Source organism: Sus scrofa, chromosome 1 (assembly GCF_054392235.1).
Source record: "Sus scrofa isolate SSC_HxYL_T2T_F1_AM1 chromosome 1, Sscrofa_HxYL_maternal_Yorkshire_Landrace_v2.0, whole genome shotgun sequence".
Taxonomy (NCBI): domain Eukaryota; kingdom Metazoa; phylum Chordata; class Mammalia; order Artiodactyla; family Suidae; genus Sus; species Sus scrofa.
In genome coordinates this window covers 88,579,054-88,600,527 of record NC_139383.1, presented here as the reverse complement: position 1 = coordinate 88,600,527, position 21,474 = coordinate 88,579,054, and the positions used below count along the sequence as shown (strand labels likewise).

Here is a 21,474-nt window from a genome sequence, read left to right as displayed (position 1 = left end):
ACGATTTCACTGCTTGCACTGTATTTCAATAGCTCCTTTACTCATTTGTTTTAATTACCAGACTATGCAGTTGTAAAGGGCAATGATCATGCCTCACTTAGTGCCTGGCAAATAGGAGTTCAATCTAATTTGCATAATGAATGAATGAGCAGAATTGAAATGAATTTCACATGTAGCAATACTGACAATTTTGCAACATTTTTCCATTAGTTCTGAGATTATCTCTGTCATCAATGAACTATGATTAGATTTTACGTTTCTCAAAAAGAATAGCAAATACAGTAAGCTATTAATCTAATCTTCCTTGATTTGGGTAAGATAATTCAGTCTTGGTTTACCTGAAATGTACAATTTGCCTCTTCAGGATTAATGAAGAATGAGATATTAAACAAATTACAGTAGATTTAAAACCATTGATTCTCTAACGTGCAGATGGCTAGAGCAATGGTGCTTAACATTTTAAAGAAATTTGCAATAGTGGATTGGATGCAGATGGATGTCTTAATAAAGAAGGTTCATTCATTTAGTAAAATAAGCCAAATACATCTCCATGTAGAAATGCTCCACATTTTATTGTATAAATATATGTTGAGAGTTCTACCCAAGAGCAACCAAATACTGTGCTTAAGAAGCCTGCAGGCGATCTGCAGTCAGATTGCTAGGAATCCAGTTGGGATTCTAAAGGATGAAAGAATTTTAGAACAAATTTTAAAAAAGATAATAATAATAATGATAAAAATACGATGTGCAAGGTGAAAAGCGAGCACACTCTAGAATAATCAACATACAAGTCGTTTTGGAATTCGTCTTTTCTTCGCCAAGTTGTCCCCTCCCCCGCTAGAATCAAAGCATCTCTTTACAGGAAGACTCTCCCCAAGGCCTTTTTTTTCCTTTTTCTTCTGTTTCTTCAAGGCCTGGTTTTCACCTTCAGGGTTTAAGGACGAGGGGGCGCCCTCCCCAGGAAAGCAACGCTGCTTTTCCTCTTCCTCCATTCTCGCGGCGCCTTCCTGGAGCGGAGACCCGGGCGCACATGCTCCCACGCCGGCGGGCGGCGCTCTCCCGGCCGCCGCTCAGCCTCGCAGCCCCGCAGCCCCGCAGCCCCCGGCGCCGACGGCCGAGCGCGCCGCGGGGCCTTGTGGGCGCGTGGCCGCGGGTCCGCCCCGCGCGCTGCCAGTTCCCTGAGGGCGGAAGGCAGGTTTGGCTCTGGGCCCGTGCTCCCCTCCCGCCTGCATGGACTCCCAGCCAAGCGCACCCTCCATTCTTAGCTGGAGCCCAGAAGGTAGGTGGGGAGGAGCCCTGCCCCCTATCTCTCCCCACTCCTCCTTTTCCTCCTCTCGCCTTTCCTTCCCCTTCCCCACCGCGCCCCGTGGTCCTGCCTGCTGCGCAAGTGGCCTGGGTTCCCACGGATTTCGTGCCCTTCGCACCGCTGCGTGGAGCTCCGAACGTGCTGTCAGTGGGCATCTATACCTATTTGCTATTAAATCGATTGCACCTGTGCGAGAGCTTCTGGAAGTTAGAAGGGGGCCTTGGCCCAGGAGTTGGTAGGTTTCTCCCGTGTTCCTGATTCCTGGCAGGTTCCAGCCTGTCCTGACCAACAGTAAGGTTCCTTCCTAGAGAAGGATAGGATAGGCCTGTGCCTATTGAGGCCATCGGTGGGGTTGGATGTGTTCATTGAGCAGATGTTTTATGGAGCCCTCCATTGCACTGGAGAAACTGGGTGAAGTGCTGTAAGTGTCAGGGATGGGACACGTGCCACCTTCTCCCTCCAGGACCTCACAGGCCCGGGCTAGAGATGTATGTGGAGATACTAGGAAACACGCCAGGAAAGGGCAAGCTTGCGGGAGGGGGATCTGATAAAATGCTGTGGGACAGAGAAGCTTCATGGAGAAGGTGGCACCGTATGGAGGTGTAAATGCCAGATATTTGAGGAGTAGGGGCAGAAGCTGGAATACTTTACAGATGAAAATAGCAAGAGTAAAGGTGAGAACCCAGAACTCTGGAGGAAACAATGTTTTAGTGGACTAGAATGTCTAGTGGCAGGAAACAAGACCAAGGAAGCGGTTTGGATTGGATTATGAAAGACTTTGAATAGCCTTGTAATCTGGAAGTGCAGAAATGTATTTTGGACTTGAATTCCGGTTTGGATTGAATTATGAAAGGCTTTGAATAGCCTTGTAATCTGGAAGTGCAGAAATGCATTTTGGACTTGAACTCCATCAGGATCCGTAGATTATAAAGACATATACTGTTGTTTAGTATTTATAAAGGGCTCATAATATAGAAAAACTCCATAGTAACACACTGACTGTTTATGAATAGGACGTATTTTTTTCAGGTGCAATATTCGTGGCCACTCATGCACACATCAGTCACTTTCTTGGGATTGCTTGCATTGCCTTTTTTCTTTTTAAGATCCAGGGATTTACAGTGTATCATGTGGCTGCCATGAGACTCAGTCACTTGGCAGAGGTTTCTGTGTTGTTATCTACTATTTTACTTGTTTTTACTTGGGAAGAGTGACTGCTCTAGAAGGGTCATTGATTAAATGGAATGAAGAGTGTGTATAATTTGGAACATGCATAATCTGGATGACTTGTAGAGCAAATGACAAAATACTGAGATACAACTTGGGGATGAAGGTCAGGAGCACACATTGATGACTCTGAGTAAGATTTTTATTCTTTTTTTTTTTTTTCTTTTTGTGAATGAAAAGAAATATTCAGTATTTGGAACCAGCTTTCCAAAACAAGTATTTCAGAAGCCTTGTTAAGGTTTAGAAAATGGTACCTTAAATATGTTTTAACATATAAATATGTTAGGAGTCTGCTGGATATTGTGGTGAGGATCAGACAGAATACTTCTGGATTTTTAATGGGACGTGTGTATGTCAAGTGTACCTTAAGCTCTGCTGTGCAAAGGCACTTGAAGCTGAGGGTCAGAGTCACAATTTAAATTACTTTGGAGTATTACTGACTGAGGTGAACATGTGACTTCAGTGTGAAGAATGGATTGAAGGGGCTTCAAGGGCTGTCAGAAGGCTGGTACAGTCCTAAAGACAAGAAGTGTTAATGGTTTGGGGGAAAACTGGACATATTTTTAGATATATTAGGTTGTAGGATTGAGAGACATGGCGTAGAAAGGTAATCGGGAATAGAGGCAACAAAGTCCGAGATCCAGGGTTTTTAAGAATAGAGGAGTGGTCATTTGGGTCAGGTGTTCAGAGAAGTGTAATGAGAATTTCCAAGTACGCATCAGGTTTGGTAAGTATGATGTCATTTTCAACTTTAGTAAGAACAGCTGGGGGTGGGCTTGATGGGGTAGTTTTTTTTTTTTTTTTTTTTTTTTTTTACATCTGGGAGCAACCTGAGCATGATGATATATTGAGAGAGAAAAGTCAGGACAGAGGAGAGATGGAAAGAGAAGAGAGGAGATGGTTGGTGGCAAAGCTTGCAGGAGCTGGTGTGAAATTATTGCATATTCCTAGAGCTTAACTCATGGTCTATAAGGACAGGAAGGCACTGGCCATTAGTTTTGAGCAGCATATTACAGAAGGACCAGGGCTTTCTTATATGCTAGCAGGGGGCCCAGGATCCAGCTTGCTTACTTGTCCATTCACTTGTCAGGTCAGTCAGCTAATATTTTTTTTCAGTGCTCATCCTGTGTTTGCAATTGGATTTCTGCTCTGCAGTGATAGGTCGTGAGCTCAGTGGAGTTCTCTTGACACCGCAGACCATCAACATCAAATGACTGATGAAATAAGGAATTATACAGCTCTATCCATTGTGATACAAGAGTATGAACATTAGAGCATATGTATTACAGGGAACTGACATGGTCTCAGGGTATAAAGGAAGGTGTTTCTAATGATAGAATGTTTAAGCTTGTACCTAACAGAAGCCTCTCTTGTTACCATATTATCTGTCGCTTCCCTATACTGCCTCCTGTCATCATCTCATTCCTGGTTCTCTATTCATTGTTGGGCTCAGTCTTTTCTCTTGAGCATTTGAAGTGTATAGTATCAGTGGTTAGTGGGGTGGGAAAATGTTCAGGAACCAAGGCTTGGCAGGATCTTTCTCAAGCCTGCTATTGCTTCATTGTAGAGACTGCATAGGAACTAAATGGCCGTTTAATTTTATTCATGCTACAGTGATTCCCATTAGGGAATGAAAAGGGTTTTGGGAATGGCAGATCGATGGTCAGCCACAGCCACAACTGATTTAGCCTCTTAACATCCTTTGGTGGAAACCACAAGCAGCCCAGATCCTGTCACTTCTTATTAGGAATTTTTGGTAACAGCCAATGAAAGCTAGTTTTTTGGTTTTTTTTTTCTTTCTTTCATTTAAAATTTTAATACTGTCTGGGTCAAGTGATTGGGGAATAAACATCCACTCATGTTTCCATCTGCAGGGAAGTGAAGGTACTGTTGCTGCTATGATTTTGCATTTATATAGCACTTGAGTGTTGGCTAAGTGCTTTTACAATCGATTTTATTGTTCAGTTTAAAAGATAGCCTAAAATCACCTCTGTCAGAATTTGTTTGATATGATTCAGTGAAAAGGTCCTTTGAAAAAAATGGACCTTATGTTATGTGGAAGAACTCTGATTAGTCAAAAGACTAGATATATGACAACATGAATGTCATCTAGGAGTTCCCATTGTGGTGTAGTGGAAACAAATCCAACTAGTATCCATGAAGATGTGGGTTTGATCCCTGGCCTTGCTCAGTGGGTTAAGGATCCGGCATTGCCATGAGGTGTAGTGTAGGGTGTAGGTCACAGACTAGGCTCGGATCTGGCATTGCTGTGGCTGTGGTGTAGGCCGGCAGCTGTAATTCATCCCCTAACCTGGGAACTTCCATATGTCCTGGGTGTGACCCTTAAAAAAAAAAAAAAAAGGCTAGACAATATGAACATCATCTGAAGAGACTTAGCTATTGATAGAAGACATTAACCACATGATACATTTTTTACTCTCTGTCTTTACAGTGAAAGGTGATTAAAAAAAAAAAAAAAACAACAACTTAGAGCAGTAGAAGTGCAACCCTGCAGGAAGCCAACCCCCATCATGGCTTGGTTTGTGACCAGGGCACACAGGGATGTTTTATGAGTGACAGTATGTGTCCTTTAATATATTTATCCTCAAAGCCTTAGCTTTTATTGAGAGCAAGCACTGGCAGAATTTATCTGTACAAGACCAATTAGTAATATATCAGGCTTTGAGGGTCCTGCTCTTTCTTTAGCAACTATGCAGCTCTGAAGTTGTAGCACTGTAGTAGCGATGGACAATACATAGGCTAAAGGACATGGCTCTTCAGTAAAAAAAAAAAGTGGTTTTGGGGAGAAGGCCACCCAGATTTGGCTTGTGCACCACAGTTTGCCAATGTCTGACCCACAGTACTTCTGAGATTCCTTTACTGAACAGAGGGTGTTTCAGAAGGCAATGCTTGGCAGTCAGCTGATAGCTCTATGAAACCAGAGATGGACTTGTCTTGCTAACCGTTGTGGCTCCAGGTCTAACACAGCACCTGTCAGGAGATAATTAAGCATCTCTGTTGAATAAAGGAATGAGTAGCACGGATCCCAGATGGAGAATTACCTGACGAAAGGAGGATGGTTGCATAAACAGATTTTCAGGTTCTATAGCATGTATTCTATGGTGCTACCATGTAAGGTAGAGCAATTCTATTTCAGCGGAGAGCTTAGTTCAGAGAACACATACGGGGGCCGTCTGAAGAATGAGAAAGGGCCAGTGCTGTAAATGCATAATGAAGAACAGAGACCTATGATGCCCCAGGGCCTGGATGGAAAAGGCAGTCCAGCCTCTTCCCCAGTCTGGGGCTTTCATGTTTGTCCCATTTTCCGTGGCTTCACTCACATTTGTGCTGGATGGTTCCCTGTTGGCCTTTGGGATCTTTTTCTGTCCCTCCGCCTCTCAGGTTCACACCGGTCCCTGCTCCCTCTGTGGTCCTGAAGGTGATCCTGGAGAATGGAAGGTCACAGCTCCTGCCACCCCGTCCTCTGCTTTCAGGGGTCTCTCTCTGTTCCAGTCCCTGCTTCTTCTTCTCATCCTTTAAGGCCCAGGGAAGTGAAAGACACCCTGGCCCATTCTGGTGTTACTGGCCCCCAGAACATTGTCTTACCCCCCTTGGGTTTCAGACACCTTTAAAATTAGTCTCTTTATTAAACTCTCCTCACATTACCCAAATTGAGGTACCAAGAGCTTTCTTCCTTCAGCCTAATGAATAGAGTATCCTTAACATTTTTTCAAAGACACCTATTGGAATTCCCATCGTGGCTTAGCGGTTAACAAATCTGACTAGGAACCATGAGGTTGCGGGTTTGATCCCTAGCCTTGCTCAGTGGGTTAAGGATCCGGCATTGCCGTGAGCTGTGGTGTAGGTTGCAGATGCTGCTCAGATCCCGTGTTGCTGTGCCTCTGGCGTACGCCGGTGGCTACAGCTCTGATTCAACCCCTGGCCTGGGAACCTCCATATGCTGCAGGGGCAGCCCAAGAAATGGCAAAAAGACCCCCCAAAAAACCCTCCAAATCAAAGACACCTATTGTATGTCACTGTGACTGAAAGATGTTTAAGTCCCCTGAAGTGAGTGGCTATGGCTTCTGTTTCTTAGAATCACAAAATCTCAGGAAGCAAGTTATTCTGGAAGGTGATCTAACTCTTCAGAGTTTGGGTGTGTTCTGCTCCGTGTCTTTCATTTTTCACTCTACTTGAATACCTTGTACAGCAGGGAACTCAGTACTCCTAAAGTTCCCTCACAGGTCTTCAGCCACATCTGCCTGATAGAATGGTAGAATATGTAGAGACAACTTCCACCCTCTGCCCTCATCCTGTCCCCCAGGGTTTCATGAAACAAGTCCAATTTGCATTTCATTTCTCTGTTCTTCAGAGGGCAGGGTTTTGAGTTCCTTGACCAGCTCAATCTATTTAAAAGCTGGGTGCCTGGAGCAGAAGCTCTTTTCCTCTGCATTGTCCGATCATGCTGAGTGAGCACTGGCATGGTGACTACTCAGAAGGCTTACTGCCTTCATGATTTTGAGAAGATCCGTACTTCCTCCTTTCTTGCTTGGAAATGCAAGGGGAACAGGTCTGACCCCACTCTAGTCCCTCCCCACCTCCGCTGATTATTTTTTCTATATTTTTAAATTATTTCTTTGTGGCCACCCCTTTGGCATATGGTAGTTCCCGGGCCAGGGATCAAATCAGAGCTGCAGCTGCAACCTATGCTGCAGCTGCAACCTATGCTGGATCCTTTGACCCACTCCACTGGGCCAGGGATTGTGCCTCCACACTGACCTGAGCCGCTGCAGTGGGATTCATAATCCATTCTGCCACAGCAGGAACTCCTTATCTCCGTTGACTTAAGCATCACTTGTATGAACAGTTGCTTTTGATGATGGCTAAATTTTTTCCCTGAATTGGATTTATCTATACCTACAAGCTATCCTCAAGGGAGTAAAGTAGTTTATAAATTACAGATCTTTAGAGGGCTAGGTCTACCATCTGGTTTTCTTTTGTTTTTCCTCAGATTTTAAGAGTACATTTATTTTCCTTTAAGTACTTTTGGGGCACTATTTAAAGTATTTGGCTGAATTTTTTATTGAGGTTTTAAATCTGAACATCAGATATAAGCAGATTCATAGGTTTTTTAGTATTTTGTTTGTTTTATTTTGGGGATATTTACTATGTATATGCCATTACTGTACCTCTTGCATTTTGGAAATATAAAAAAAATATTGAAATGCAATATTTTGGGACTGATAATCAAGTTGACTTTAAGGAAATATTCTGAAGTAGGTTCTTAAGTGTATCATTCAAGTCCATTTTTATAATGAAAGTCCAATTTCTTTTTTAATAAGCCTTCAAAGTATCTGTCAGCTTCTTTAATTCTTCCTTCCAATTTATTCAGTGAGCTCATGCCCCATTTGGTTTTTGATTAGATTGCTTTCACCACGGCAGAATTCTGGAAAATAAATCCTTTTGTACTTAATGTGTGGCTTGGTTTAATCTGGGTGAATAGAACAATGAAAACAACCCATTAGAAAATAATTTTGATTTCTGGAGAAAGAGATGTGGCTTTCTTAATCTTTAATAATTGCTAGGAATTATATGCCGGGGATCTTTGCTGATGGCTCCTTTTCCTATGCCTTCCTTCTACTTTCATGAATTTTTTCTTTCAAGATTAAAAAACCAAACAAAACATACTTAAGATTCTTTACAATGACTTCTCCATTGGTTTGTAATAGCTGATGGTTTATGATCTTTTTCTTTTCAACTCTTTTTTTTTTTTTAAGTGAAATTGAGTTGAAATTTGGGTTACTTCTGAGGTGAAATGCCTGCTTCTTCTTTTTTTTTTTTTTTTTGTCTTTTCTAGGGCTGCACTGGTGGCATATGGAGGTTCCCAGGCTAGGGAGTCTAATTTGAGCTGTAGCCGCCAGCCTATGCCAGAGCCACAGCAATACGGGATCCTCATACCACTGAGCGAGGCCAGGGATCAAACTTTACTATTAGTTTACTTTATCCCAAGTTCTGTTATTCATGCATTAGTTGGCATTTTATTTATTTTCTTATTTGTTGGCTTCACCTGATAGGAAAAAAAAAACTAACAAACAAAAGATCATCCCTATTTACAGTGCCTGGCATAGCCAATAAATGATGTATATTTGTTGGGAATATACAGAATGTAAGTTTCTCATGACAATCTGCCTTTTTGTGACAGTGCTCAAAACTTTTATGTAGTCCCCAAGAAGTTGCTGCTTTCTGAAAAAATTCCATTTTTATAAATATGATGCCTAAAGCATCTATTCTTATAAGATTTCCTTGCCTTTTAACTGAAAAAATTCATCTACCATCTGTCATCCGTCTATTTATTTGATAATTTCCAAGCACAATTTTATCTATATAGAATCTATAGATTTTTTAAATGACTTATGTTACCAATAAACTCTCTTCATCAAAATCAGTTTCCCCAAACCCAAATCATAGTGATTTAAAAAGAACTGTACAATTAACTATAATAGAAAAACTAAAAATCTTAAAACAAAATGATAAAATAAAATAAAAAGAGATGAATACACTCAGGCAAGTAACTATAGCATCATTGGAGGTAGGGAGTGAAGCAGTGTTTCAGCTCAAAGTGAATGCCCCAAAGGGACATTTCATACTACATCGCTGATGCAGAATTCTTTAGTAATAAATAATAGACCAATTCCCCGTTTCCCAGCAAATTCCAAAAATATGGCTCCTGCATAAGATCACTGAGAAAGGCATTGATTCAAACTACTTGGCAGGAAGCTGGCTTCTTTAATTATTAATGTGCTTACCTCCTTTTCATCACTCATTGATAAAAAATGAAGGTTCGGTAAAGAATTAAGGAAATAATTTCTGAGAATAGTTCCAGTGGTTTGAGTAAATATTTTATCAGCATAATTTTGTACATTTTGATACTTTCCAGTGATTTTAGATGAGTTTCTGATTGGGGTCCATCACGCCCTGGCCTAGTATCAGAATCACATTCGAGACTCTTCACTTTTTCCAAATCTGGCAGCAAGCCCAGCCATTTCACAAACATTTTTGGATATCTTGTATTCTCTGAGCACACTTGAGTGTCCTGGCCTGCCTCTCCTTCTAGCCCTTATTCACAGTGTGGTGTCAACAGTCCTTGATCTCCTTCCCACCCAGTAGCATCCTCTTTCTAAACTGCTCCCTTTCTCAGGCCATTGCTCTCCACTGCTCTGAAGACCACACCTGTTTCGAGCCCTCAGTGGCAGCAAGTTCAGATGCCTCTGACCTTCATGATCTCAACCTTCCTGTCCTGTATTGTTTCCCTTTCTTCCCCCAAATACCTTATTGATTCTTTTGTCAAGGTGACTGATGCACACTTGCACAAATATGCTCGCCTTTATCTGCTGCCTGCTGTACTCTCCACCCAGCCCCCTCTTTGTCTCTCTGAGTTTTCTCATCCTTCAGATTTCCAAGGCTGGCTTCAGAGGTCCTGGCTCATCCTGTTTCTGTCAGCCCATACAGCTCTCTTTCTCCAAGCTCCTACTCCACTTAGGAGACAGTGGGCCAAAGATGGACTCCTGACCACCTGCTGGTCTCAAGTCTTGCATCAAATGTTCACTGTGTGCCCGATAGAGTTCATAGGGATCACCTGCCTCAGTCACTTGACAAGTTGAGTTCTCTTTTGATTCCTACTTTACGGATTATCAAACTGAGGCACAGAGAGGTCCAGAAACCTAAAATCACATAGCTAGTAGAGGGCAGAGCTTGGAAGCCTGGCTCCTGACCCTGTTCTACTGTTCCTTCTGTTATTCTTTCCTCCTAAGGCATATTTGAAATGATTTCTGATGGTGTTTTTCAGCATTGATTTACATGAGGTATTGCTCTTTTCTGTCTCACCAGGCCATTTTGGCGGGTACAGATCCCTTATCTGGCAGTTCTTATGGAGTTGGCATGCCTGCCAGTGTGTGTGTGTGTGTGCATGCGCGCGCATGTGCACACGTGTGCGCATGTGTCTGCTTTGGTGATCGATAAGCTGACATGCTCATCCAGGCAGACACAAGATAACCACAGGATGGTTGCAGGAAGCCTGTATCCAGGTGACGTGCAATTACTACTCCCAGGCATAGGCACCATGTTGCAGAAAGAACGTGTGCAAAGAGATGATTATTAAAAAGTAGTGTTCTACCAGTGGTTACCTGGATAGCCTGGAGAAAGTTCCCTCTGAACCTCAGTCTCCTTAGTCCCAAATAGTGCTACTATATTCTCCATCACAGAATTTGAAAGAGGTGATGACATGAGGCCCTGGAGCTAAAGTGAACACATCATGTCTGGTGTGCAGAGGTGTTCACACTTCCTTCTGAGGCTTCACGCACCAGCCAGGCTGAAGCTTTCTCACCCCCTGCCCTTGCCTTATCCTTTCTCCATATATCCACACCAGCCCTCAATTCCGTTTTGTTAAGTCTCCTTCACATATCCTGTCTTAGCTTGAATCCATCTCTCTGTCAGTGAGCTGTTTCACTTCCTCTCCTTTCTGCAGTCATTCCTGTACAGCGTGGCCTAATCTTTGCCATGGAGCCCAGTGCTAGAAGTGATGGAAGATTAAGGCAGAGTCCAGTCTGATGATCTCACTGTGTCTGTTGGGGAGAGGGACCCCGGAATGGCTGTCGATCCTACCTTGTTATTTATTTTATTTTATTTTTTGCTTTTTAGGGCCACACTCTTGGCACTTGGAGGTTCCCAGGCTAGAGGTCTAATCAGAGCTGCAGCTGCTGACCTACACAACAGCCACAGCAACACAGGATCCGAGCCGTGTCTGTGACCTATGCCACAGGTCATGGCAACACTGGATCCTTAATCCACTGAGCAAGGCCAGGAATCAAACCCCCCAACCTCCTGGTTCCTAGTTGGATTTGTTTTTGCTGTGCCACAATGGGAAATCCTTGATCCTACTTTGTGATGGGAGCAAGTTTCTGGTGTGCTATGGAAGTGAGATAATGGAGCAGGGGATGGAGCCAGGATGAGAGAGGAAGGAAGCTGAGACCAGGCACCTGAAGAAGGCTTCAAAGGCTGGGAGGAGAGCCTGCAGGCCTAGGCTCAAGGCAGGGAGGTTCTGTCAGCAAACTTCGTGGATCATGGAGGCTCATGTTCCCAAGAATGTGTGGTCCGTTTGGAGAGAGGTCGAGTTTTGGGTGCTCAGTAGAACTGGTCCTGTCAGTAGAAATCAAGCTTAAAAGCAGTTTTGGAAAAGAGATTTTGTTTTTCCATGATGCCCATCTGAGCTGTAACTGAGACTTGAGGATTCAACAACTTAGTACCATCTTGGGTGGCATTAAGAGGAAGGTTCAAGGGTCATAGCTGATTATATTCATCCTGGAATTGGAGGTTTAGTGCTGGGTTCATGAGGAGGGATTTTGACAAGTCAGAGAACAACTAGAAGATTCTGCCAGAATGGAAAAAGGCCTAATGTTATGATGTTATGAGAAATGGGTCTGGGGTGCTTTATGGTGAGGGAGAGAGTACTTGCTCATTTCAGATCCTTGGTGGGTGATTCAGGAAAGTGGACTTTATATTGTTTTGCTCTAGGGCTGGACCTGGATTAATATAAGCAGAAATTATGAGTGTCTGGCAGGAGTCCATAAGGGCTGATGGTTAGGTAATCACATTTTTTTTCTTTGCTTTTTAGGGCTGTACCCACACATATGCAAGTTCCCAGGCTAGGGGTTGAATTGGAGCTACAACTGTCAGCCTACACCACAGCTACAGCAATGCAGGATCCAAGCTGCATCTGCAATGCCGGACCCCCAACCCACTGAGTGAGGCCATGGATCGAACCCACATTCTCGTGGATACTAAACGGATTAGTACCATAGTGGGAATTCACCATAGTGGGAATTCTGGGAATTAACATTTTCAGTGCTAGAATGTCCGGAGAGACTGCTTGCATTCCTGATGCTGTCTTTGGGTGACAGACTGGGTCTGACACCACACTCGCAAGAATCCATGACAAATATTCAATGACGTTTTGGGGCTAAATACATTTTACTATACTTAAAATCTATTAACGTAGGTTATCTTTACCAAAATATGCTAATTTAATGTGCCCGCATGGCCAACTGTACAGAAAGATGAAAGGTTTTAGGGTAAAAGTGTATCTTCACTGCTTAATGTGTGGCTTTGAGCTAATTACTCCCTGAGCCCCCTGTTCATATACTGATGGAACAAGGGTAATAGTAGTTATATCACAGGGTTCCTAGGGGATCAATGGATTTACATCCATTCATATACTCTTGCATGGTAAAAAAAAAAATACTATTATTGGAAATATTTTTTCTTTCTGTAGTGTGTCATAGTGTGACATCTAAAAGCGTTGAGCACCCTATGCAGAAGTAAAATACAGTGACATCACCTGAGTTCTTTCTTTTTTTTTTTTTTTATTTTCCCACTGTACAGCAAGGGGGTCAGGTTATCCTTATATGTATACATTACAATTACATTTTTCCCCCAGCCTTTCTTCTGTTGCAACATGAGTATCTAGACAAAGTTCTCAATGCTATTCAGCAGGATCTCCTTGTAAATCTATTCTAAGTTGTGTCTGATATCAGACCTGAGTTCTTTCTAATGTGGATGCCTCCTTTTACCAGTCAGGTCCATTCTTGAATGTTTTATCAATGAATAATAAATGTCAGTTTATCCAGAGTGACAAAAGAGTGATGGCAGATTAATCTCAAATTGTAGCTTACTCTCCACCACCTGAAAGCATCTCTAGATGCTCTGGAATGCATGCATGTGCAACACTCTGGGGTTATTTCTCCTTTGTTTTCTGTGAATACACACATAGGTATAAAATACTTGACCCTGATAAGAAATACCTGGAATCATTTTGCTTATTAAGAAGTAAACTAGGAGTTTCCACTGTGACACAGTGGGTTAAGAATCCAACTACAGCAGCCCAGGTCACTGCAGAGGTGTGGATTCCATCCCTGGCCCTGCTCAGTGGGTTAAGGAGCCCATGTTGCTGCACCTGCCATGTAGGTCGTAGTTGTGGCTCAGATTCAGTCTCTGGCCTAGGAACTTCCATGTGCCAAACAGGTACAACCATAAAATTTAAAAAAAAATTAAAAATATTTAAAACAATTTAAAAAGGCTAATTTAATAAGTAATTTAAAAGTAACCATGGGCTTTGTAGTTTATAATTTTGAAATAGAAAGCATGTGTAAAAGATGTGTGTGCAGGAGTTCTCATCGTGGTGCAGTAGGAAACGAATCTGACTGGGAACCATGAGGTTGTGGGTTCGATCTCTGGCCTTGCTCAGTAGGTTAGGGATCCGGCTTGTTGTGAGCCATGGTGTGGGTTGCAGAGTCATCTTGGATCTGACATTTGGCTCTGGTGTAGGCGGGTGGCAACAGCTCCAATTGGACCCCTAGCCTGGGAACCTCCACGTGCTGTGGGTGTGGCCCTAAAAAGACAAAAGACTAAAAGTAAAAAAAAAAAAAAAAAATTTAAAAGTTGTATGTGTGTGTGTATGTGTATGCATCCACTTGTACACTCCAGTATTTGCACATAAATGTACAGTAAGTGCAGGTGCAGGTTGTCAGGAATTCCTTCTTAGGCTGAAAGACTGAATTTTTAATAGTTGTTTCATTTAAGAAAATGTTGATGTTTCCTTTCATAGGTTTTAAATTGGCACTTCAGATGTTTGAAAGAGGAACTTTTCTGTACAGTTCCTGGTAATTAAAAGACATATAATATGAAATGATTGCACTGAGAAGTGGTTTAATTGCTTTGGTGAGTATTATCATGCTGTTATTTACTACACTGTAAAAATTCAGCTCTGGACATTCAAATTTTCTTATCACTGGGTATGAGTGAAAACAGAGATAGAAAAACACATTTGCACACTTTATATATGTGTGTGTGTGTGTGTGTATGTATATAACATACATTATAAATATATGTGTATATTTATTTTATAACATGCTCCCAAATACACATGCCTGTATAAGCTAATCTTTACTGACCTTTGACTGTGTGCCAGGCACAGTGTTAAGTCCTTGTGCATGGATTAATATCAATTCTCACAAGTACCACTATGATGTAGTTTATATTATGTGCCTCCTTTTTCAGATAAGCACATGGAGGATTATAGAGGTTAACTTGGCAGAGCTTATAAGTGGTGGAGACTATATTTTTCACCAGGCTGTCTGACTTCACAGCTACAACTTTTGCCTGCCACACTGCACTGGCACTTGTGCAATCAAGGACTCAGAATTGGAAAAGTCATTGGTCAGTCTGCATAGTCTTCACATCAGTGCTAAACTCTGTCTTCATCTCAGGCAGATGGCCGTTCAGCTTCTGCTTGAGCAATTCTAGTAATTGGAGTTTCTTTTCTTTTTTTTTTTTGGTCTTCTTAGGGCTGCACCTGTGGCATATGGAGAGTCGCAGGCTAGGAGTTGAATCAGAGCTGCAGCTGCCGGCTTATGCTATAACCACAGCAATGCCAGATCTGAGCTGCATCTTCTACCCACACCACAGCTCATGGCAATGCCAGATCCTTAACCCATTGAGCGAGGCCAGGGATTGAACCTGTGTCCTCATGGATCCCAGTCAGATTCATTTCCACTGACCCATGATGGGAACTCCCTGGTAACTGGAGTTTCATAGCTTCACAAGTCAGCCCCTGCCACCCTTGGACAGCTCCTTTTGCTAGATACTTTATTCATCTATTTATCAGAAATTTGTACCCCTGTAATTTCCATGTTTGGGGCCCAGTTCTGCCTTCTGGAGAAATGTTGGAGGCTTCTCTCTCCTTGTCTGGCAGCCTTTCAGATGCTGTGCTCCTCTGAGGCTTCTTTCTTTAGCAGTTCCACATGTCGTCTCCAGAGCCCTCGTTATTTCAATTTCCCTTTTTGACAGTCTAGTTTAATGGGTTTTTTTCTGACAAGTTGCAGTGTACAGAGCTGGATATGGTAACGTGGCCATCGGTGCAGTAGAGAAACTTCTGGACTGAGCTTTAACACCTAGGTTAAGGTGCCAGCATTGCTGCATCCTATGTGACCTTGGGCAGGCATTGACATGGCTGAGCCTCAGACCCGAATCTGTGACACAGGCATAATGACTGCCCTAACAGCGCTATTCTGGAGAGGGGGGCAGGTAGGATGGTGTTGGCACGACTCTGTGTACCTTAGACCCTGTCCTCCTTGGCCCACTCTTTCATGCTCTCCTGCTCTCTGTAAGCATTCTGAGCTCCATCACCTCCCTCTGCATCTTTTCTCAATCAATAGTTATCTGCTGATGGAGGCCTTTCTGGACCACTGTATCTTCAATGGCAGCTAATCCCTTACCTGCGTTCTCCATCTTACCTGAAATAGTTTCCTCAACTGTGTTCATCATTTGACATGTATTTGACATTTATTTTTGTCGTGACCCAAGGAGAATGCCAAAAAAAAAAAAATCATCTATTTTAGAAGTTCCCATTATAACTCAATGGGTTAAGGACCCGATATTGTCTCTCTGAGGATGTGGGTTCCATCCCTGGCCTTGCTTAGTGAGTTAGGTCACTGCAAGCTGTGGTGTAGCTGCAGCTCTTATTTGACTCCTAGGAACATCCATATACTGCATAAAAAAAAATGTGGCCATAAAAAAAATTCGTCTATTTTCATCACTGGGCAGAACAGGTCATCAAAAAAGAAAAAATACTTGGTGAATAAATGAATAAGTTACCATCAAGTTTATGTTTCTGATGTGGTCTCACCATCCACAAGTCCAGTGAGATGCTTCTCCGTATTTTCTTTTTAGCAGAAGAGAAGTACCTCTGGTGAATTTATGAATTGGTCTTTTAATATTTCAATTTCATAAATTAATTTGTCAGTTAATTTCCTTGTGCTTCAGGGGTATTTTCTCACAGAACAGTTATTTGAGCTGGGCTCCAGGAGTGAAATATTAAAACTCTTTAAAAAATGCTACTGAAAATGAAGAAGGTGTAGTTTGTCATAGTCTTAAATTTCTTACAATTCAGGGGCACAGTTTGGTGGGTAAATGCATACAAATTTTGACTTTTTTTTTGCTTATTTATTTATTTATTGATTTTTAAATTTAATTTAATTTTGGGGGGACTATACTTGCGGCACGTGGAGATTCGCAGGCCAGGGGTTGAATTGGAGCTACAGCTGCCAGCCACACAACACCAGATTCAAGCCACGTCTGTGACCTATACCACAACTCATGGCAACACCAGATCTTTAATCCACTGAGCGATGCCGGGGGATGGAACCTCCAACCACACGGTTCCTAGTCAGATTCATTTCTGCTGCACCATGATGGGAACTCCTAATTTTAAAGTCATATCAAACCACTAAATTTCTTGATATATGTGCTCACCGTGGCTGCTCGTCGTCCCAGTTTATGATTTCTGATGGTCAGTGTATCTTACAGCTACAAGACCTTTGTCTCAAGATGATCACAGCCCCCATTCATTGGCTGTTTCTGTGTTAATGTGGTTTTTGGAGTTACTGGATGAAGGGGACTTAACAGAGAAGGGGAGGCAGACATGCAAATGCATTAGGTCCCCCAGTTAGGGCCAGCATCAGGGCTCGGGTCCCAGCTTACTTCCCTCCATGAACAGAGTAGAAACTGCCTGGGTAGAGTTCTCAGGGTTGGGTTGGGAAAACCTCATTCATCTTTGTGAAAGAAGTAATGGGGTTACAGTTCCTAGGAATGCAGGACTTGGCACATTTCCAGATTCATTGCTTCTTTTGTGGTTTAGAGACTTGCACATCGAGCTCCCTGGCTGCTCAGAGACCAGCTCACTGGTCATCATAGACCTACATCTGATTGTAGCAGGTGATCTGCCTACTGGAAGGCTGAAGAGGGGAGAATTTCCTCACAGGAAAAAAAAGTCCTTGGATCTAAAGAAAAAAGTAAAAAGATCCACTTTCCTTCCCCAAGGGAATTGACTCTAAACCTATGAATTATTGACACATGCTTTTTGGTTGTTGAACGCTTGCACGTCTACCCAGATGAAATAATGCTGTCAGCAGTTTTTGCCAGGTCAAACTGTTCTGCATTTAAATCTGCAGAATCATGTTTGGTCGGAGTGCCTGAAAAATCCCATAGCTGCTTTTTTCAACTAATTTTTAATTTGCTCCTCAGTGTATTTTAATCACTGAGGAGCTTTCAGAAGAATGCTATAAATCTATCACTGCTAAATACCAAAGCATTGCAAATATGAATGGCATGGGGGAATAATGACTAAATGAATGAATTGTTTATTTACATTCTATTTTAAATGGGAAGGGGAATATATTATAGAAAAATACTTATTCATGGTAGATGCATGAAAATGTCTATATAATTTTTTAATGTATATTGTAATTAAAATAATTTCACAAGGGCCGTTATGAATACATGCTCAGTATAAACTTGAATTAATGATTGCAATCATAATAGAAGCTTTTGTTAAGTAAACAAATACTCAGTCTAGGGAAGTGAACATTTGGGTACAGAATTGAATAATTGTTTTTTCTAGTTATACCTAAATTGCATTTGAATTCAGGCTAACTAATTGGGCATCAAGGAAGACACTGATCGATGTAATGGTTAAGTAAAATTGGGTAGGAGAGCACAAAATTAGGAGTTATGTGGTTTCAAGACTCACTTCTGCCCTCCACATAAATAGTAGTATGGTAGCAAAGTTCTGATAGTAGTACTAATTAGTACTAGTGACGATAGAAATAACTAACAGTCTTGAGTCCTACCATGTGCTTATTGTACTTTCTTTTTTTTGGTCTTTTTGTCTTTTTAGGGCTGTACCCATGGCATGTGGAGGTTCCCAGGGTAGGGGCTGAATTGGAGCTATAGCCAATAGCTGTGGCCTAAGCCACAGCTACAGAAACGCTGGATCTGAGTCTCATCTGTGACCTACACCATAGCTCACAGCAACCCTGGATCCTTAACCCACTGAGCAAGGCCAGGGATCGAACCTGCATCCTCATGGATACTAGTCAGGTTCATTAACCACTGAGCCATGATGGGAACTCCCTTATTGTGCTTTTCAACTTTGATTTGCTTTAGTCTTTAGAACAGTCTTGTGAGAATGTTACTAATACGAATTTCGTTTTATGGCTGCGGTGAGCTTCAGAAGTTACTGTCTTTAAGAGAGCAGAGGGCAGAGCTGCAGGCCCTCTGATTCTGCTGTCTGGCCCTTAGTCCCTATGTTATCTTATTCATTTGAGAAATAGGTACCCTCTTATTCAGACCTTCTCTGAAGTGTTGGCAGAGGAGGGAAGAAAGAGAAGTCAGCGTGGTCCCTGACCCCCAGAGAACTTGATCTGACCAGAGACAAAAGACAAGCAGATGGTTATTGATTCAGAGTCAGAATCAGTGGCTCAGGTGATGATACTCCAACAGTTGTTGAGAAAAGGGAAAATGACTGTGGGCTGAAAAGATTTGGGAAGGCTTCCTGGAAGAGGTGGATTTGGCTTATCTCTTAAGAGCTGAGTAAGGTTTTGTTTTAATGGTTTTGGTTTTGTTTGTTTGTTTTTTGTCATGACACATTGCAACCTTTAATGTTCAGGTTCTGTTTAAAATTTTATGAATTGTACCCTAATAGAAGGCTAGCCTTGTTTTTCTTTAAACAGGTTTTGGACACTTTTACAGAATAGCTCAAATGTGTATATGTTTGATGGTGCAGTTCATTTGTGAAAATGGGTATAATTTATTGCTTGTGCCTTCTAAAATGTGGGAACAGATAATATTAGCTTATTAATAGTGTCTTCTGTATAGATGTGGAAGAAGGAGAATTCAGAGAGGTGTTTAGGAAGAACGGAAAGACAGTTGTAAGCCTGCAATAGAGAATAGTACTTTACAAAGACAACTTTCCACGTTTCCTGGTAACACCCACAATAGATGCTTCCTTCCTTTAACAGTTAGTTGGGTTGATCTTGACTATATTAACTCCTTGAATTCTTTATTCAAATCTCATCTTTGAATCTTTGTTTTTAAATCACATGTAAGGTTATTCAGTTATTCCAACAGAAAATAAAATCTTTAAATTACGTATAACCTTTTAAAGATATACTAAAAAAAGCAGAAAGAATTATATAAATGTCACTGCACTCAGCTTCCGACTTAAAAAACTAGATCTTTGCAAGGCAGAAAAAGACCCCTTCCTCTTCCTGGTTTCACCTTTCCTTCCTCTGAAGAAGCAGACATAGTTCTACATTGGGGATGTATTGCCCTATGCATTTCTTTGTATTTTTCCAACATGTGATTATATTTCTGAGCAATGTAGGATATTCTTTTTATTAATTCTACCATACTATATGCATTTTTAGTCCCTGTTTTTTCTTTTAATGACATCATTCATTTTGATGTGAATTGGTTTAGGTCATTTGTTTTTTATTGCTTAAAAATATTTGATTGCATAAGTAAATCACAGTTTTTTTTATATTAATATATACCTAATTGGTAATTTTTTATCACAGTGAAGTTATGAATAGTTTTGAACATGTCTCTTTGTGTATATACGTGATAGCCTTTCATATGTTTGCACACCATTTTCTTACCTTTTTTGTGACTTTTTTCAACTCTCGCCCATTTTTTCTAATGAGTCATCTTTTTTTAAATTGGTTTAGACATTTTATATGTTTTGAATATTCCCCCTTTATTGACTATATGTATTGAAAATATCTTTGTCTAGTTTGTATTTTTGGAAAAATATAAAGAACTTTTTGCTTTTTTGTGGTGCCTTTTGATGAACAGACTTAAAGTTTTCATGTAGTCAAATTTGTCTTTTTCTCTTTTGTCATTTATACCATATGTGTTTAGTTTAAGAAGTCTTCCATATTGAGAGAATTAAACTTAATTTATGAGTGTCTATCATGGCTTTGCAGAAGTGAATCTGACTAGCATCCATGAGGATGCAGGTTTGATCCCTGGGCTCGCTTAGTGGGTTAAGGATCCGGCGTTGCCATGAGCTGTGGTGCAGGTGACAGATGTGGCTCAGATCCTGAGTTGTTGTGGCTGTGGCATAGGCCGGAAGCTGCAGCTCTGATTCAACACCTAGCCTGGGAACCTCCATTTGCCATGGGTGCAGCCCTAAAATAAAAAAAATAATTAAAAGATAAATTTAATTAAAATTACTCCTTAAAATATAAAGATGAAAAGCATGATATTTTTACAAAGTTGAAAATAAAAATTGATTCACATGCAGTTATCTTTTATTAATACCAGTCTACTCAAAACAGAGCCCACTATTTTGCTGTAACTACCTATATGTACATCGTCTATTCAGACTTAGTAATTCAGTTTATAAAGTGAGAGTTTAGGGAGGGGAAGCTATGGATAAAATGTGAATATTTACAGAATTATCGGTGTATTTAGAAGTTAAAAAAATTCATTTATAGTAAGGTATTCTTTCACACACATGTATATTCCTTCCTGTACAGAAAGCTCAGTATGACCAATTCTGTTGGACCACTGCTAGCCGTAATGAAAGACGAGGCTCTGGATATGGTTTCAGTGGAGTGACCCTGAGGTGTTTTATTCTTATGGCTGTTCAGGCTTTTCTCCTTGCTTGTCATCATCTTTTTTGGTAAGTTTGATCTAGCTGCATGATGATTTAATGGTCAGTGTCCAGAATTCCTGGAGTCTTGTCTTCCCTGAAACCACTCATAAGTGTAAGATCTTATAAGGCAAGATCTTCATAAAACCCCTTGGCTTATCTTTCGGTGTGTCTTAATCTATCTATCATCATGCCTCAATTATTTATTTCCTTTTTTTATCATCACCAGTCATCATAGCCACAGTTTAACTATGAAATGGTTGTAATTATTGTAATGATTTACCATTAATAATAACAGTTAAGGAGTTCCCATCGTGGCGCAGTGGTTAACGAATCCGACTAGGAACCATGAGGTTGCGGGTTCGGTCCCTGCCCTTGCTCAGTGGGTTAACGA

General features: G+C 41.4%; 1 protein-coding gene across 8 annotated transcripts in view; it reads left to right on the top strand.

Moving 5' to 3' along the window:
• Positions 1-1,159: 1,159 nt before the first annotated feature.
• The window catches only part of MEI4 (meiotic double-stranded break formation protein 4), a 210,813-nt gene continuing 190,498 nt past the window's right edge, over positions 1,160-21,474 (top strand). For 2 of the 8 annotated variants that reach the window (XM_021092267.2, XM_084964525.1), the window contains exons 1-2: positions 1,160-1,279; positions 20,965-21,110. Coding sequence is in view for 2 of the 8 variants with exons in the window: in XM_021092258.2 (XP_020947917.1) it covers positions 1,231-1,279 (49 nt within the window). In the remaining 6 variants the exon portion in view is untranslated. Of the gene's footprint in view, positions 1,542-1,590; positions 3,261-14,192; positions 14,306-20,964; positions 21,111-21,474 lie in introns of those variants that run through there. The other 6 variants (XM_021092258.2, XM_084964516.1, XM_084964502.1 and 3 more) reach the window with 5 other exon arrangements.